Genomic DNA, 20,388 nt, shown 5'->3' on the forward strand with positions numbered 1-20,388 from the left:
TACCTTATAAAGTTTTCGTTTTCGTTTTCTGTAGCTTATCATGATTGAAGAAGGTGTGACTAGATTAGCGATACATAGTCTCATCGGGAACCTAGAAAAGGAGGGTGAGTATGCATTGAAGTTGCTTCTTGATTTTTCTGGTGATGAAAATTACTGCATAAAGTTGGCCCTGGAGAAAGGTGCACTCGTGCTTCTTACAAGCATATCTGGAGATGCTGACAACCCCTCTTTAGCTAATCTTGCTGAAGAAACCCTAAAAAATATTGAGAAAGTAGAGACCAATGTTCAACATTTGGCAGCTGCTGGAAGATTCCAACCTTTACTGAACCGTCTTTCTGAAGGTATCTAATCACTTATTGGAACTAATTTTAGTGAAGAACCTAATTTATTTTGTGATTCCAAAAAGTATTTATTCCTTTTTTTTAAAATATTGTTTGCATTAATAAAAATGCTCTAACTGATGAACCTGATTTTATTTTGTGTTTCTTTTGACCGAATCCACTTTAGCAGACGTTCATTCAATTCTATGTTGTGATGGAAGCAAGAGAAACTGTAACTCATTATGCCTTTATCAATTACTGAGGGATGTGGGGTAGGGAAACTTATTCTTCAAGTGTTGGCCGTGGCTCAAATAAACTAGGTTGATGTCCATGGGAAGATGCTTTCTGTATGAAGGGGCTTCCTGTTAATAATTTAAGCAGATTTTTTTTTATAATAAACTCCGTTTGAACCTAATGTAGATCATTCTTTATTCCAGGATTTGGTTGTAAAGCTTATCCCTGGTGGAAAAAACTAAAGTGGGTACTAGTGCATAATTCATGGAGTATTTGTAACGACCCCAAACTGACTCTAAAAAAATGTGATTTTTTTTTAAAGATATTGCAAAAAACATCTGAGGGATCCCGACACATTATAAATTTAATTAACACAACTCAACAATAACTCCAGACATAATATAAATCAAATTTATTTAAATCAAATAGTTCCCATTAAGGGTTCACAAAGTTTCCCAAAATAAAAACATCTCGAGTATGTCAGAACCCGGGCCACGAGATCATAACCCTCGTGCCCTCCTGCCAACTAGTCTCTCCATCATGGTGCCTCAATACCTGAAAAAGATTTTTAAAAACCGGGTAAGAACCGAAGTTCTCGTACGAGGCCCTCTCGAAATCCAATAGTAAGAAATTTAACATAGACTAAATCAATACACGTTTAAGAGGGTTCTACAAACAACAAACAGACAGAACAACTTACAATTATGTAGTTCAAGCAAGCAATCGACAATCTCATGTTAAATTAAACATTTAGGGATGTATGAAATCAATGCTAAACATTTAGGAATGCATGAATCAATGCAATATGCATAAATAACTTTTTAAGTTAGATCATCGGAATTGCTTTTGCATGCATGTTCTTTTTTAATGCATACAAATTTAATTTTTACTTTCTTATAAACCTGCGGATACTAAAAAACATGCAAAGTTCTTGAGGTTTAAGGCAGTTCTCGGTCGTAGCTTAACACATAAATTGTATTTTAATTATTAGGTTCTATACTTGTTCCTCGACCGATATTAGAAATCCATACCATCAATCGAAACATTAGGAATCCTCACCTAATGCCGGGATATCAAGAAAATCAACATCCATTGATGCAATTTTCTTGGTATACCAATAACTACAACTCAATCAACACCACCACCAGACAAAGTGGCTAAAGTTCTCTACAATCGTGATCGAGAACATGAACCACACATCGGGTTCTTGAGGACAACAAATGCACATGGTGTTTAGTATCCTCACAGTCTCCATGACCGTCATCCAAGGTTTCAGGGAAGAAAATTATTACACTGTTTGGTCTTTTTTACTATTCTTAATCAATTCAGGGTTCTTTACACAAGAACAATTATGCAAATCATCTTACAATAACAATTTCGAGCTTGCCCTATCACATCAACAATGCAATTATTTCAAAAACTAAATTTTCAACAAATCTTTGTAATGCTAATTACAATTTAACATTTCATAAGCAACACATGCTCATGGCCTTCAAAGACTCGTAAGTGGTTCAGATATTACCACAATAAGATAACATTGCAAAAATTTCAGTATACACGAAGTTAATCAATTTTTCATGTTCATAACATAACTCTTTATACAATCAGGGAAATTTGATGAATGCATATTGAACCATATATAACGGTCTTATCGTATTGACAGAGAAGTCAAAACATTTAAAAATCTTCTTATTGATTAACTGTACATGACAAAACTTCTTTATATATATATATATATATATATATATATATATATATATATATATATATATATATATTTCTGCTGCGAACACTGTGAAGATCGTAGACATTATATATATATGCTGTAAATATCTGTCAAGATCTATATCAAGATCTATACCTTTTACTTCAAGAGAAGTTTCATCCACAATTGAAACAAAGGATGGAAAGAGATTGTTTGAGTATTCAGAAAAAGGTACTAATACTTGGGGACATATGAAATGAAGCACCCAAATCTAAGAGCCAAAAGATCTTACCGGGAGGCGAAGAGGTTGACATGACGGCTCCAGAAATTGCCCTTTTGAGAAGAGGTTGAAGTGCATCCACAATTTGTTGTAACGAGAGAACTCCATTTGAAGATGATGAGTACTCTTCCTTTTGAGGTTGAGATGTGGTAGCCATAGTAGCAACTTCTTCTACTTTGGACAAATTGGTTTGATGTGCCCCGGTTTCTTACAAAAGTGGCACACAAGCTTGCTATAATCTCTCTTTTCGCCTTGACCACTTGCTCCATGGCTTTGATTCTTGAAATGGGGAGGTTTGTAGGTTCTCAAGTTGTTTCCCGGTTTTGAGACAACATTAACACCTTCACTTTCTTCATGGTTGGAAGGTGTTGCTAGAACACTTGAGTTATTTTTGCTTATACTCATACGAGTCTCTTCCCCACTTAGTTTTGTAATTACATCTTCAAGAGAGAGGAAAGTGAAAGAGGATAGAAGAGATGATCAAATTTGTTCAAATTCGGGTCTAAGCCCATTCAAAAGTTAAAAAAGCGATCCTCCTCTAATTGTTTATGCCTAAGTTCAATAGCCTCTCCACTTTATTTGAGCTCAAGCATAGCAAACTCATCCCAAATAGAAAATAATTTCGCGAAATACTCTCTAATAGTTATTTCGTTTTGTTGAAGGGTCAAGGCCCTTTTTTAAAGATAATACTTGTGGGACAAATCCCTTGAAGTGTACATTTTTTCAAGGTATTCCTACGCTTGAGAGACTTTCTTGAACTTGATGATGTTGGCATTAATTTTTGTCTCAACAGATGAGAATATCTATGATAGGATTTTGAAATTTCTCATCTCTCATTCTTCATGTCTCTTACTATAGTCTTCAAGAGTCTTGGCTCTTTCTTCTTCTTCAAGGATTTTTATTTCTCCTTTTTCCATCAAAGTGATTTTAGACTCCAATTTCGGAATCGAGCCATGGACATAGCCCCAAAGCCCTTTTCCTTTAATATGGGCCTCCATGTTTATGGCCCAAACGTGATAATTGGAGCCATTAAGTTTAAAACCAAGAGAGAAATGTGAGTCTTTTTCACCCATTAGGGAGAATAAATGAGAGAAAAAAATATGTACCACAAAAGAATTTTAGATCTTTCTTGGTAAAAGAGGCTTCTAAAAAAATGGATGAAGAGAAGAATCCACGCCAATCACAAAAAATTGAGGGCACGCTTTTTGAGGCCCAAAAAAATGTGAGGAACCACACGATCTTCTTTCTTCAACCTTGCTCTGATACCATGTGAAGAACTTTATAAAGAGAGTATGTGTATACAAACACAATACTTAAAACAAAAAGTGAGCACAAAAGGCACAAGCAGAACTCTCACAAGTGCACAAAGGCACATATACACATGCACAAAAGCATGAAAAATAAAGAACTTCTTTTATTGAATGTCAAAGAGCTTTACAAAAAGCCTGAGAAAAACTAAAGGGGGAGCACCCCTATTTATACAAATGGGAGGCCATGGAGGGGCTCCCAATATGATCGTTGGGACCCCTCCAACGGTCATAATTAGGACTGTTGGAGGGCCCAACGATCATATAGTGTGGGCCCCTCCATGTGCTAAAAACAAAAAGAATAAAAATAAAAATAAAAATAAAAATAGAAAAATTACATATATATTCTATAAAAAAATAGTGTGTAAAATGAGGTGAAAGGACTGATTTATCCTTATTGGTATAAATATATATTTATATATATATATACATATAATTAGATAGATACATATACATATATATACGAGATATATATGTATATGTATCTCTCTCTCTATATATATACAAATATATATAAAAGATACGATACAATTTAACATAGACCTTCCACTATCCTTGGCTCAATGCAAGCTTTGTTGGGATAACTTCTCCTCAACCACTCGTGCCAACTCGAACACTTGAGTCAAGGAGGTGTGCCTCATAACTTGGACCTCGATGTGAAGATCTAGCTTGAGCTTGACTATGAACATACCGATCAAGGATTCCTGGGACCACCCGATCACTAGTTTGCTCAACCTCTTAAACTCTGCTTGGTACTCCATAACGCTGCCTTGTTGGCGGATCTTGGACATCGTAACGTAGTGGCTGACGTAGGCAAAGGGGTCCAACCGTATCATCAAGGCTCAGGAGAAGGCCTCCCAAGGAAGCATACCCATCTTTGTCTCAAGCCAGTGGTACCAACAGATGGCCTCATCCTCCAGGTGGATCGCGGCAAAGGAGACCCGATCTTCCTTCGGTGTTTTGACAATCTTGAAGTATGCCCGGATGACCCAGCTAGTGGGGTCATCATCGACGAACTTTGGGAAGTCCAGCCCGGGTGGTAGACGGAGAAGGGTCTCGACGTGGATCTTGTCTTTGAATCGCTTGCGCCAGACCCTATGAGATGCCCTGAAGGGCTACCCTGGGCTCCACGGTTTTGCATGGAGTCTAGGATTGTAAGCACTTGTTAGAATTGCTCATCCAGCTTACTGTTCAACGAGTCTATGCGTTCGTTCATCCTAGCGAGCTTTTCCTCAAAAAGGTGCGGTCTCCAAAAAAACTTAGCCTCACGCCTAGCACGTCGCCAGAAAAAATCGTTCGGTACTCAAAAAGAGTCCCAGTTGACTCCTAAGGTCTAGATGCCACAAGAATCTTTAGAAAAGGGTTAGATCGCACATGGTCAGAATCTGTGAATGGCGTGACTTCTAGATTAAGACATTATGATATTTAACTTAGACAACTTTGTAATGCATCTAATCCCTATGGACAAATTAGTTATGATGCTATGTAAGATGACATAGTGTCACACAACAAGAATCAGTAGAAAAGGGTTGGATCGCACCTGGTCGGAATCCGTGAATGGCATGACTTCTAGATTAAGACATTATGATATTTAACTTAGACAACTTTGTACTGCATCTAATCCCTGTGGACAAATTAGTTATGATGCTATGTAAGATGACATAGTGTCAATCTGTTTCTTCTCGTCTGTAGAATGATGATGTTCTTTCTTAAAATAAACGGTTAAGATTGCAACCTTTGGCTCAGTTTGAGGAGGTTGATTAGATGGCATCCATCGTCCAGGTTCCAACCATAGTAATAGTAGGATTCCCAATATGGGATATTCATCTTATAAATTATCTTTGTCAATAAAATCAATTGTTATTAGATGTTTTGCTTCTGATATGTTCATTTAGTGACTATTTGATGATTGCTCACTGTGAAACTTTTTGTATTCATCGAAAGCTTTTTCTTTCTTTTTTGTGGTACAAGTTGTAGTTTGGTCTAAATTTATTTTTCTCATAATCAGGTAGTTTAGAAGTAAAGTTAGAGATGGCAGTCATGGTGGGAAAGATGCCCCTTGCAAACAAAGGAAAAGAGCATATTGCAAGGCATGGTGCTAAAATATTAGTGAAAATGCTTTCGTCCAAACTGGAGGCCAGACTTGCCAGCTTGCAAGCTCTAAACAATCTATCATCTTTAGATGATAATGCTATCATCCTTGTTGATTCAGGTGTCTTGTCAGCTCTGACAGATATTCTTTTCAAAGAACACTTGGATGATAATCTTTCGGCCTTGGATATAAAAGAATTGGCAGCATTAACCCTAGGAAACATAGTCTCCAAACCTGGGCATTGGGAATTATCATCTACAGATAAGGAAGGGAATTTGATGCAGTCAGAGCATATTATACATAAGCTTTTGCAAATTCTAGCTCATTCTGGGCCGAAGAATCAATTGGCTTTTCTACGCATTCTTTCTGGAATTGCTTCCTCACCACGGGCTGCAGGTACAACTCTTTATGTTTTAGCAAGTTGTGGCCCAATGAACCGAGTGTTTTTCTTTTTTGGTGCATGGTTTGTGTTTAGCAATGATATTTCTGTTTTTTGGCCCAGTTAGCTTTGAGTATTTTCTTTGACAATTTTTGTGCATGGTTTGTATCTGTCTGAGGATTTTGTATCTCATTTGCCAATCTGACTACAATACACCACGTTTGTTTTGTTTTTCCATAAGGACCAATAAGAAAGAACTTATTTATAATTTTGGACTAAACTTGCCATGCCTGTATTTATTTTTTGAGAAAAAAAATCTCTATGAAGACGTGTTTTTATGGTTGCAATCATAGTCACCCATATTGGTTTTGACCGTATCTCAGTAAAGTAAATCTCTGGATAGTGTAGGCTCGTGAAAAATCTCATGAAAATTTCAGGCAAATCTTAAAGTGCCTGAAAGGATCCTAACAAACTCAAGAACAGGAAACCAAGGGATAGGTAACTCTTGAGTGATCAAATCTTGTATGGGTACCTGTGCTTTTTGGGCGTAAAAAGGGCAATGAAGGGGGTTGAGCCTTTCTAATCAATTTTGGCTGTCTTTACTGGCATTTAATGTCTGCCCCCTCAAGCACTTAAAAGATGAAATATATGAAAAAGTTAACAAAAATAGAAAAAGAAAAATAGCTTTTATATTTTTTTCAAAATTACATGGACATGATTTAGAAGTTTTTAGAATATAAAATAAAGAAAGACGAAAATCGTGTTGAAAATGAACAAGACAAATAAGAAGTAAAAGTGAAAAATGCCATGATAACATTGAGATATTTTCAAATTTCTGATATTCTCAAATATTTTAGCTATTAATCATTTTCTTATCGTATTGCGATAATATCTTGATGTTTTCAAAATATCTATGACAATATTTCCACTATAACATTTCTCTTCACTGAGCAATATGCAGTTAGTCATGCCATTGTTAATCAAGTAAACGAGAAGGGTTTACTTAGATATGGAAAGAAACCTAATCTAACCACTTGATTTGTGTTTCCAAAAGCATAGGATTGGATATCTATGGAAGACATTCAAGAATGTCTTGTTTCTTTGTCTATCTTGCGATTGTCCTTGTGTACTATGCCTTCTGTAGATTGTAGCATATTGTTTAATAATCATGCTAGGGGTTGTTTTTGTAATCTACTATTTCCTGTACAAATTATGCTAATGGATTCATGCCCTCCCTATTTAATGGTAGAGTTAGATGGTTTCTGGACTTTTGTTGTAACGACCCCAACTCTTACCCATTAAAAAATGCAGATTTTTTTTTAAACAAGTGTAGAAACAATCTCAGAGACCCGGGGCCTTTACAGTTCCACTCTCCATTGGATAACTCAACCAACCACAAGAGACCTTACATTTATCATCCATACCAAACCTAACCAAAGTTTTATTAATTAAGTAAGAAATAGTCTCGAGACAATAGTATAAGAAAATTCAGAGTGTATGAACAATTAAATGTAAATAAAAAGTAAGGAAAAACAGAATCACATTGTCCATCTGTGAAATTGTTTAGCAAACGTGTAACATTCGTAGCTCTCCCAGAAGCGAGTCATTTCACTTATCCCCTAAGGCCGTGAAAAACAACAAAACTAGGATGTCAAAAATGCGAGAAATTCTGCGTACGAATATCTCTAGTGAACCAAATGAGCATAAAGAATACATATATGAAATCATGCAATAACTTAGAGGAAATGCAATTAGGACAAATTCATAATTCAATTAAGCATTCATGCAATAGAGACAATTATTAAGCATGATGAAACATTTAATAAATAACATGGATCACAATTTAAGCAATACAATCATTTAACATGCATTAGGGAACATCATTATGCATTCACCAACATTTAACAGAATATGTAAACATGCATGATCTAATGCATAGTAGAATTGTACATGGCTTCAGTGCAATGCATGAGTAAATTATTACCTTTTATTAGATTTTTTTTATATGCATATCCTTATTAAATGTTCACAATTTAAGTTTCTATTTTTAATTACCGTTACCCGCAGATACACCAAACAAGTAAAATTTTCGAGGTCAAGTTAGGTTCCTAGGGTAGCTTAGCACACAATTTGTATTTTATTACTGGGTTTCAAACTTAGCCCTCGATCGAAATAACCTTCGGAACATTAGACCACCCGTCTAATGTCGGGGACACAAGAGACCACCCATCCACGAGTTTCACTTTTCTTGGTATACCAAAACAACAACTGTGTATACACACCCCTCCAAGCAAAGTGGCGGATTCTCCCTATAACCGTGGTCAGGAGAAAGAACCTCAATACCGGGTTCAGGGGTAATAATAGCGCACACGGAGTTTTTGTATCTTCGTGGTCCCCCAAAACCGAAACTCCAAGAGTCCCGTACTCTCGACAAAACATCTTAGAAAGTACATTACACTATTCTTTTATTAGATTATTTTTATCTTATTTTTTAATTTACAATTTAGCATGCAAACCAAGGCAAAAACTCGCATATTTCCCTATGAAAACCATCACGTGACCACCGTCCGCGAAAAAACATAGAACAATACAATACAATACAATGCAAATTATTTATGTGGTTTTTGTGATGCATTTAAAATAAATAAAGAGTAAAGCAAACCAAAGCTCGAGGCCCACTAGGATTCATTTCGATCATCAATGCATACATATGCCAACGACCATGAATAACATATCCCAATGCATTACTTTTGAATACTTCACAAATTTGAAAATGTGCATGAATTAGTAAAGTTCACATACATGTGCATAAATTCACAACTTCATATTCGTTGCATGTCTTTATTCAGTACAAATGTTCGTGTCTAAAGCATGATTTCATTTAACACATGTATTCATGTCAATTGCATGCTTTCACTTACAAATCATTTTGAACAAACTTATGAACACACAGTGCAGTCACTTACATGTAATCCCATATCAATTCCATGTATGCTCATGCATAAGAAAACAACCATATGTTAACACTTTTTAACAAAGCATATGATATTCAGTTTAAGCATTGGAAGCAGCTTGTACGATGGCTGCCAAAAACAATTACAGGTTTAGCTAAATCATAGCAACACTCAAACATTTTTGTCATACTGATTACTAAGGTGTATGCCTAACAACTTTGCATGACGATAAACATTTTAACTATATCACAGGGATTCGGCCAGACAGGTACCGCACCCGCGTCGACGCGACGCGATGCGGGTGCGGCACCCGGTGCGGTCAACACACCCAAGGTCATTTTGATCCATTTTTTTGATTTTTTTTTTTAAATTTTGCCCTATGAAATGGTATAAGGGTGATTCTTTGGACAACTCAGAGGTGCCAGAAAAATGCAAAGGGTGTTTTGGAAGGGGTGTTGTTTTAGAGTTGATACCTGGGGATTTGAAGGCAATAGGAAAAGGTTGCAGAGTCCTTGTTGCAGTAGCTCCTACTGCAACTGCACCACCGAGGACATCGTATAAATTGCTCGACCTGCCCTCACTGTTATAAAAGGTGGGGTTGTTGTCACAACGGGAGAAGGGAGGCATCCTAAAGGGGAACACGTCGGTGCGAGACAGCTTTTGAGGCGCCGGACTAATACCTTCCCTCTCTTCACCACCAACTCCTCTCTCCCCGTCCTCAAAACCACCACCATCAACACCAACACGAACATTTCTCTTGTCTACCATCTCAAGAACACCACCACCCACCTCCATTAAAACCACCAAAAAAAGAAGAAAAATACTACTTTTTTCTTAAGGAAAATACACAGAAAAACCTTGCTTTTTCTTTTTATCAAAAGTCAGCAAACCAGACCACAAACGGAAAACAACTCTCCTCTGAAGCCACCAACCTAAAGGGAATCATTCACGACCATGGCTGCTGCTGCTCCTGCAAAGCTCCCTGCTGTGCCTGCATTACTACTGCCTCGGTCTTTGATGCACAACCAATCTCCCCCTTTCATCCTTCCGTGCTTTCCATGCTTCCAACATTTGGCCTTTGGGACAAATTAGTAAAGCTAACGCTTCTACCCCTTATTACTTCAAATCACATCACACTAACCCTTTACATGTCTCGAGTGTTGCACCCAACCAGGGTTGGGGACTCTAACCAAAGTTCCTTCACGTGATGCACTAACTAATTGCCCCCAACTAGTCTCCCCTCCACTTCCAGAAGGAAAAAGCGCAAAACACAAAATCTCCCAATATCTTATTATATGTCATAAAAAAATCTAAAAATGTAAAGGAAGAAAAGATGGCTGGAGGAGGTACGGTCACGGAAACAAAGGTCAAAACTAATAAGATATTGACTGGTGATTTTAAAGCCCGAGTAATTACATCCTGACCAAGGAGATACAATGATATTCTACTTAAATTAAACTAATGGGTCTTGGTTTGATCTTCTTTATAATCATTACAATAAAAAAAATGACGTGAGCACTTGACGTGGTGAAATGAGGTTTGTGGGTTAGAGGGGAAAGGGCGGGCAGCTAAGGTCAAGGACTTGCCCGGCCAGTTAATTATTTTGCTAGAAAGTGATGTGAGCGTAGCTGGTGGTGGTATTGATTAGGCCTTGCCCGGAACAGAACGGCCTTGCCCAGGACCCGCGTCGGGGAAACCCGGACCCCTTATATATATATATAATTTTTTTTTTTGCCGCACCCCAGCACCCGGGTTTTTTGGAAGTGCCGAATCCCCGCACCCACACCCGCACCCGCACCCGCACCCGCACCCGCACCCGCACCCGCACCCGCACCCACACCCATGTGACTTAGCATTTTAATTACCTTGTACAACATTGAGTAGGTATGCAGCTAATAAAAATCAACAAATATGAATCAGTTAAGCACTTACACAGGAGTAGTTATACATGTAATTGTTCTTTGTGTTCTTTGAAAAATCTGGATTTAACATATATGAACATAATATGTTCTGTGTTTTTTTTTTTTGAGAACCAAGGACCCATTCGACCCAGTCGGCTGGGTCTGGCATGCAGCCAAACCCACCCAGCCGACCCGGTCAGCTGAGTCAGTTTCCCAGCCTAGCCGACCAAGTCGGCTGGGGGCTGATTGCCCAAGGCTCAGCCGACTGTGGTCGGCTGAGGCCCAACACAATAAAAAGAACTTTTTTTTTCTAATAACACCTAGTTACCCAGTCAGCTGGGCTTGACTCCAACCCATGTGGGGGTTGTGCACCACATGCCAGGGCCTGGCAGTCAACCGAGTACCCCTCGGCTGGCTGCCGGCAGCCCATACCACATAAAATTTTTATTTTATTTATTCTCTTTTTTTTTCAAAAGGGGTCACACCCAGCCACCTAGTTGGCTGGTTGGCTGGGGTCCCAAACAGGCCCACCCCACCTTGGTTGGCTGGGTCTATGCTTGACAGACCCCAGGCTGGGACTGTCAGGCCTGTCCCAGTCCTGTCCAAGAGCTGGACTGGGCCTGGCAAGTCCCTGCCAGCCCCGGGCTAGCCGAGTTAGCCCAGCCAAGCCCATCGGCTGGGCCGACAGCTCATGCACAGGCCCAACCCGGGCTTGTGTGTGTGCTGTCAGGGCTGGACAGCCCAGAGTTACCAGTCAAGAAAGCGGGAGCGGGAAGCGATACGGGAAGCGGGAGCGGGAAGCGAGGCACTTTCAAAAATTTAGGAAGCGGGGGAAGCGGGGGACCACTTAGAAGAAAATTACGAACTGTCTCGGAAGCGACCTAGGAAGCGATCCGGAAGAAAGGGGGAAGCGAAAAAATGGAAAAATGGGGAAGCGAGGGGGAAGCGTGGGGGAAGCGCGCTTCCCATAAATGGGAAATGCGCTTCCCAAAAAAAGGGGACGCTTCCCCACGCATTTTGGAAGCGTGACCTTTCGCGCTTGCGCTTCCCCTTTTACCTAGGCGCTTCCGGTAAATCTGGGACAGCCCTACCAACATAATATATATATATATATATATATATATATATATATATATATATATATATATATATATATATATATATATATATATATATATATATATATATATATATATATATATATTACAAGAGCCGGCTCAGCCGAACCACTCGGATGAGCCCTGTGACTTGGCAGACCCTGTCAGGCCGGCTGGACTCAGTCCAGCCGAGCCTGGCAGACCTGGCCAGCCGAGCCATGCTTGGCTGGTTGGTTCGACTAGACCGTGCGGTCCAAGAAAAAAAATACACAAAATGGTCATATTTTTTAAGTTTTTGATTCTTGAACCATGGAGTCACTATGAAATATATATGCATGTTGTAGATTGGTACAATAGAAGACTAAGAGATGAGAGAGAGAAAAGCGAGACAGAAAAGCGAGACGTTCTCACAGTTGAATTAGGTCTAATCTCCTATTTAAGTAGAGATTAGCCAAAAGAATAAAATTACAGTTAGGTCCCTTATTATTTATAAAATATAAAAAACAACCTTAAGCATGGATAAAACTCTAAAGTAGTCGACTTATCTTAACACTCTCCCTCAAGCTTGAGCATGGATATCAATCATGCTCAGCTTGCTGCAACATTTTGAGAAACTGGGTCTGGCAAGAGGCTTTGTAAAAATATCTGCAACTTGATCCTCAGAGATTACATGCTTGGTAGAGATATGTCCAGCTTCGACCATATCTCGTATGTAGTGACAGTCAACTTCAATATGTTTTGTCCTCTCATTAAATACCAGATTATTGGCTATATATGTGGCTGCCTTGTTATCACACATCATCACCATAAGAGATAAAACCTTCACTTGAAGATCAATCAATACTGTTCGAACCCACATTAATTCAGTTGCTGTTTGGGCCATAGCTCTATATTCTGATTCAGTACTTGACCTAGCAACCACAATTTGCTTCTTGCTTCTCCAGGAGATTAAGTTACCTCCCACAAAATACACAAAATCCTGTGGTAGTTTTTCTATCCTCTATAAACCCAGCATAATCAGCATCAGAGTAAGCAACTACCTCCAGAGTGCCTCCTTTCTTGAATAACAACCCTTTTCCAGGAGATGATTTTAAGTACCTAAGTATCATCATTGTAGCATTCCAGTGTACCTCAGTCGGTTTGTCCATGAATTGGCTAACCTTGCTTACAGCCAAAGCAATATCAGGTCTAGTCGTTGTCACATATAGTAACTTTCCTACCAATGAGCGATAGGTCTTGCTATCAACAAGTTTTGACCCCTCATCCAACAAATGAACTTTGTTATCCATGGGAATATTTGCTGGTTTAGCTCTCAACATTCCTGTCTCTTTTAGTAAATCAAGAACATACTTCCGTTGAGACAAAACCACACCCTCACTGCCTTTAGCCACGTCTATGCCCAGAAAGTATCATAGGGAACCAAGGTCTTTTGTAACAAAATGTTTTTGAAGATGAGCCTTCATTGTAACGCCCCAAAATTTCGAACCTTATAAATTCCTTGAAATAGTTGGAAAATTCCTTTTCTTTACAGAGTTTATTTCTAAATCAGCGGAAACGATTTCTTTTAAAAGAAAAAGGACGGGTTTGACAACCTTGGGCACGTTAGCGAGAAAACAAAGATTTACCATGGACGATCTGCAATAATACTTAGGAAACCATTCCTTCTATTTGAAGAGAGTATCAAGTTTGTACAAAATTTGGGTTTCCTCAAGGGGAAACCGTATCAAAAACCAAAAATGTCCAGGAGAAGCACTACGAGCAGAAACAGTGGATCCTTAAATCATCTCGCAGTCGCGCCATCGCCTGATGCACCTAATCGTCACCTGTACCCATGATATGGGTTAGTTTTGTGAAAAACTAGCAGGAGAGTACAAAGACAGAAAGAACTAAATTAGGCATAGATAATTTATGCAGCCTGTAGTAACGAGCGAACTAAGCAGATAGACTGGAGGAATAAGCTAAGTACAACAAACTGAAAAGGGTGTGCATGCTTAATTTAGTTATTACTTGATAACCGGCCATGCGGGTACATACATGGCACGTGAGTCGAAACAGTCGAATCCAAGCCGAGTGTTCATTATGTTAAGTATTTTAATATACCTCGGTTGTCTGACTGAATCCTATTCCTATGGAGACGACCGATGGTCGAGAGAGTAAGTCCCCAAGGCCTGATAGGGATGCATCCAACTTCTGCAGAAGTGTTAGGCTAACTTATGTAGCCCCTATCCCTCCCCCTAACCTCCGATGACTGGGGAAAAACGGGTCTTTTGCCCTTTTTGAAAGCCATAAATGGACTGTCTATCGGAGTTGGTACCCTTCGTCCTCTCTCTTGACGAAGCAAGGTTGAATTGGGCGCGACGGGGTTTCTTAGCCGTTGCCTCATTGTTCATGCTCTGGTCCATTAGACCGAAACGAGCATCTTGCCTATGAAGGCGATCCCACTCTTATATGTGTTTTCAACAACCTGCACTAAGCATTAATCGAGGTCATAAGACTCTCTCATCCAATCGTCATGTCTCGCATGTTTAAGAAGTACACTTACGAGAAAAGGGATACAAGTCCTTAATAGGAGCCTCGGGAGTGTGTTTCGCAAAGATATAATGTTTTTTAAAAACTATTTTAACATATCAAATCTTTCGAAACCACACACAATCTTGCCAACATAAGACATGTGATTTTCTCGAATCTGACATCCGATGACGCAGTGTCTGGGTGCTATGTAAGTCACGACACTGGTTTTGGTAAATGGGTTTCACAAAGGAACCTATCACCCAACAACTTGGTCTTGCTCCAGATCAAGGGTTTTCCCAAAACGTATCGGGTGGAAAGAGGAATAGGTATTCCTCTCGAATACTCTGATTCTATGGCAAGGAAAAGAAACAAAAGATAATAATGCGAAAAGGAAGTGCCTGGGCGCGAAGCGCGACGGCAAACAGGAACTGCGAAAGCAAGGGACAAGGATCGTGAAACCGCGTCCTTGAATTAAAAGACAGTAAGTAGTAACTATGAAAGCAAAAGCCTGGGCGCAAAGCGCGACGGCAACAGAAACAGAAAGTGCGTAAGCAAAGGACAAGGACCGCGAAACCGCGTCCTTGAATTAAAAGACAATAAGCAGTAAATACGAAAGTAAAAGCCTGGGCGCAAAGCGCGACGGCAAACTGAAATGCGAAAGCAAAGGACAAGGATCGCGAAACCGCGTCCTTGATTTAAAAGTGTACTTATATACATATAAGTATATAAATATATCATTAAGTCCTTTCAATTATCAATTATTTAAGCTTGATTTAATTATTTAAGTCCTTGTGCAACTTCTCCTACCTTGGAGTATTGCGAGAATGAAGCCGTCTACGAACGTAAGTGATCGTCGGTTTAGTTCGCGGGGCGCGAACGGGCTCCGTTGCGTAACACTGCAAAAGTACGTAGTTTAGCATGTATAAAATGAATATAGGTAGGGAGAAAGCTCGGTTTCTCCGCAACTCAATGCAGGGGTCATCGGTCCCTACCGTTATGAAAGAGAACGGGGTAGGGTCCAATGACCCATGCCACTAAAAGGAGATGGGTGCAGGGGCCATCGGCTCCTGCCGAATTTCTAAAGGAGGGCAAGGGCCTTCGAGGCCCTTGCTGGGTGTTAAAAGAAGGTGGGGCAGGAGCCTTCGGCTCCTGCCAGCTTTTCTTTAAAAGAAAGGAGGCCGATGGCCCCTACCAATGAAATGAATAGGGTGGGGGAGAGTGCAGGGGCCAAAGGCCCCTGCCGAGCCCTTGCTCGCCAGAAAAGAGACAAGGGCCTCTGGCCCTTGTCGGTTAAAAGAGGAGCAGGGGCCAAATGGCCCCTGCTGGGTTTTTTTCCAAAAGAAGGGAGGCAGGAGCCAAAGTGGCTCCTGCTTCTCTTTTAAGGAGAAGAGTAGGGGCCATCGGCCCCCTACCAAAAGAGAAGGGCAGGGGCATATCGGCCCGGCCCCTGCCAAAAGAGAAGGGAGAGTGCGCAGGGGCCAAAGGCCCCCTGCGGCTATCTAAGAGGCGGCAGGGGCCAATGGCCCCTGTCGTTCGTGGAGGAAAAAAAAAGGGGGGGCAGGGGCCATTGGCCCCTGCGGGACTGAAAAAAAAGGGGGGCAGGGGCCGATGGCCCCTGCCGGAAGGTGAACAGATGGAGGGGGGGCAGTCGCAGGGGCCTTTGGCCCCTGCCTGCCGTAACAGGAGAGGAGGCAGTGAGGGAGGAGGCTCACCTGCGGCTGCCGGAGAGAAGGGAGGACGCCGGGGAGGTGGTTGCCGAGGAGGGAGCTCGCCGGAGAGGGTGGTGCCGTGAAGGGGGGGGGGGGGGTTGGCCTGCGTCGACAAAGGGAGAGGGAGATGGAGTCGGGGGAAGAGAGAGCAGAGGGGAGAGAGACGAGAGATGAGAGAGAGAGTCGGGGGGGGGGGTCGGGGGAGGCTAGTAGGCCCTCCCCTCTCCCCTCTCGTCTTTTAATAGGGAGGGGGCGCACACACGGCCCGCCCCCCATGTCGCCGGAGAGGCCCCCTGCCATGGGCTGCCAGTCCCCTCGAAAACCCTTTTCGAGGGGCTGGCACAGGTTGGATCCGGGTCGGGTCTCGACCCGACCCGGGTCCGATAAATATATTTTTTTTTTTAAACTGGTTTTACATCCAACCCTCCTTAAAATAATTTTGTCCTCGAAATTAAATTGAACTTAACGATCAAGGTACAAGTCAGGGTATTTCTCCCTAATAGCATAGTCAGGCTCCCAAGTACATTCCTCTATTCCATGGTGCTTCCAACGCACCTTTACAAGAGATATTGTCTTAGATCGAAGCACTTGATCTCGACGATCAACGATCTCGACTGGTCTTTCCTCAAAAGACAAATCCTTCTGAATGTCTACATCATCATAATGGATGATGTGTGATGGGTCGTGAACGTATTTCCGAAGCATGGATACGTGAAAAACGTTATGGATCTGAGCGTACTGAGGAGGTAAAGCCACACGATAAGCTGCTTCACCAATCCGTTCCAGGATCTCGAACGGTCCGACAAATCTAGGGCTTAGCTTTCCCTTTTTCCCAAAACGAAAAACGCTCTTTGTGGGAGATACCTTAACAAAAACCATATCTCCTATCGAGAAGGTGAGCTCTCGACGACGACGATCCGCGTAACTTTTCTGCCGACTCTGTGCAGTACGGAGTCGCTCTCGTATCATTTGCACCTGCTGAGTGTAGTGTTGTAGCACTACAGGAGATTCCATCCTTCGCTCGCCAACCTCGTCCCAGTAGAGAGGCGAACGACAAGGCTTTCCATACAAGGCCTCGTAAGGGGCCATCCCGATGCTAGCGTGGTAACTGTTGTTGTACGCGAATTCGGCCAGACTGGTATGAGAATCCCATTCTCCCTTCCAGTCCATCATGCACGCACTCAGCATGTCCTCCAAAGTCTGAATTGTGCGTTCAGACTGTCCGTCAGTCTGAGGGTGAAATGCGGTACTGAACTTTAAATTCGTACCCAACGCGATTTGAAGTTGTCCCCAAAACCTCGAGGTAAACCTCGGATCACGATCGGAGATGATAGATACCGAAACACCGTGCAACCTCACAATCTCACGAATGTAGAGATCCACCAAACTGTCTAAGGACTGACTAATACGGATAGGAAGGAAATGAGCCGATTTGGTGAGTCGATCAACGATCACCCAAATCGCATGGTTCTTTCTTCGTGTCCTTGGCAAACCGACGATAAAGTCCATAGTGATGTCTTCCCACTTCCATTGTGGGATCTCCATTTGTTGCATCACTCCGCCAGGTCGTTGATGCTCGATCTTAATCTGCTGGCAAGTCAAACACTTAGAGATGTATTCGGCCACGTCTCGCTTCATTCCGCTCCACCAATATCTACGCTGCAAGTCTTTGAACATCTTCGTGCCTCCCGGGTGAATCGTATATTTGGATTTATGGGCCTCTACGTGAATTTCGTCTCTCAAAACGGGATCATTTGGGACCCAAAGACGATTTTTGAGCCAAATGCTTCCATCGTCCTTAAGTCGGAAAGGAGTATCGGACTGTTGTGTACGAGCCTTCAACTTCTCGTACTGCGCATCAGTCTTTTGCCCAGCAAGGATCTTGGCTAACAGCTCAGGTTGAGCTATCAGATTAGAAAGACTGATAGAATTTGATGAGACTGCAAACGGTTTCCAGGAAACCAAATCCTCAATCAACTTCCAACCAACGTATAATAGGTTGACGAAAATGCTAGAAGCCTTACGGCTGAGAGCATCAGCTACCACGTTTGCCTTTCCTGGATGGTAGGAAAGGGTGAAATCGTAATCCTTGAGAAATTCTAGCCACCGTCGTTGCCTCATATTAAGCTCCTTCTGTGAAAACAAGTACTTGCGGCTCTTATGATCCGTAAAAGCCTCGAATTGTTCCCCGTACAAGTAGTGTCGCCAAATCTTTAATGCGAAAACCACAGCCACTAATTCCAAGTCATGAGTCGGATAATTCTTCTCATGAATCTTAAGTTGACGCGATGCGTAGGCGATTACCTTACCATTCTGCATTAGGACGCAGCCCAAGCCTGTCCCGGAAGCGTCGGTAAAAATAACGAAGCCGCCTTGTCCTGAAGGCAAGGCCAAGATAGGAGCGGTAGTAAGTCGTTCCTTCAGTAACTGAAAACTGTTTTCGCACGAATCGTCCCACACGAATTTAGCCTCCTTCTTTAGCAGCTTTGTCATAGGCAGAGAGATTTTGGAAAAGTCTTGGATAAATCTTCGATAATATCCAGCTAATCCAAGGAAACTTCTGATGTCACGAACATTCCTCGGTTGCTGCCAGCTTAGTACGGCCTCCACCTTTGCAGGATCTACGGATACGCCTTTCTCGGATATAACATGTCCTAAAAACATAACCTCCTTGAGCCAAAACTCACTTTTAGAGAATTTAGCAAACAAACGCTCCTTCCGCAAGGTTTCCAAAATGATGATCAGGTGTTCGCGATGTTGATCCCAGGTCTCTGAGTACACCAGGATGTCATCAATGAACACGATGACGAAGGTGTCTAAAAAGGGTTTAAACACACGGTTCATGAGGTCCATGAAGGCTGCAGGAGCGTTGGTGAGTCCGAAAGGCATGACAGTAAACTCGAAATGCCCATACCAGGTTCGAAAAGCCGTCTTGGAGATGTCATCTCCCTTAATTCTGAGTTGATGGTATCCTGACCTAAGGTCGATCTTTGAGAAAATCTTGGCATTCCGCAGTTGATCGAACAGGTCTTCGATACGCGGTAACGGATACTTATTTTTTATCGTGGCCTGGTTGAGCATTCGATAGTCGATGCACAACCGCAATGATCCATCTTTTCTTTTTAACGAATAAAACAGGAGCTCCCCAGGGCGAGACACTGGGGCGAATGAATCCTAGATCCATCAATTCCTGTAGCTGCTTCTCGAGTTCCTCGAGCTCGGCTGGCGCCATACGGTATGGAGCTTTAGAAATTGGCGCAGTACCTGGTAGCAAATCGATGTTGAATTCAATCTCTCGTGGTGGGGGAAGTCCTGGCAGCTCCTCTGGGAAGACGTCTGGAAAATCCCGAACCACCTCCAGATCTCTTATAGAAACTTGCGTCGGCTCGGACTGGAGGACACTGACTAAAAAGGCAGTGCATCCCCTTCTCAGGTAATGTTGTGCCTTTAGCGAAGAAATCATCTTGCTTGCATGGACCACCTTTACGAACTTGAATTCCACCTTAGGCATCCTTGGTGGAGATAACCCAATTTTGCTTTCATGGCAAAAGATCTTGGCATGGTACTTGTGCAGCCAATCCATGCCTAGGATGACGTCAAATTCGGTCATATCTATAAGGATAGTGCAGGCCGGGTAATGTCGATCTGCCAAGACTACGTCCAAAGCTGGCACGTAGGTCGCACAAATAGTGCTCTTCCCAATCGGGTTATAGACGTTGAGAGCATTATCTAACGAACTTACAGGTACGTGCAAGAGTTCAGCAAATTTTACAGAAATAAAAGAATGAGTGGCACCGCAATCAAAGAGTACGAAAGCTGCTTGGTTAGCAATCAAGATGGTACCTTGCACAAGCTCGCCCTTGGTCAGCTGTTCGACCGAGGCAGTGTAAACGCGCCCC

At 41.7% G+C, this 20,388-nt stretch overlaps 1 protein-coding gene across 2 annotated transcripts in view; it reads left to right on the top strand.

Moving 5' to 3' along the window:
* The window catches only part of LOC149820860 (U-box domain-containing protein 44-like), a 145,559-nt gene that overhangs the window by 1,799 nt on the left and 123,372 nt on the right, over positions 1-20,388 (top strand). For both annotated transcript variants that reach the window (XM_089983844.1, XM_089983845.1), the window contains exons 3-4: positions 35-341; positions 5,855-6,334. In XM_089983844.1, coding sequence (XP_089839970.1) covers positions 35-341; positions 5,855-6,334 — 787 coding nt within the window. The remainder of the gene's footprint in view (positions 1-34; positions 342-5,854; positions 6,335-20,388) is intronic.

The sequence above is a fragment of the Nuphar pumila genome, chromosome 12, assembly GCF_984573655.1.
Source record: "Nuphar pumila chromosome 12, dmNupPumi1.hap1.1, whole genome shotgun sequence".
Lineage (NCBI taxonomy): Eukaryota > Viridiplantae > Streptophyta > Magnoliopsida > Nymphaeales > Nymphaeaceae > Nuphar > Nuphar pumila.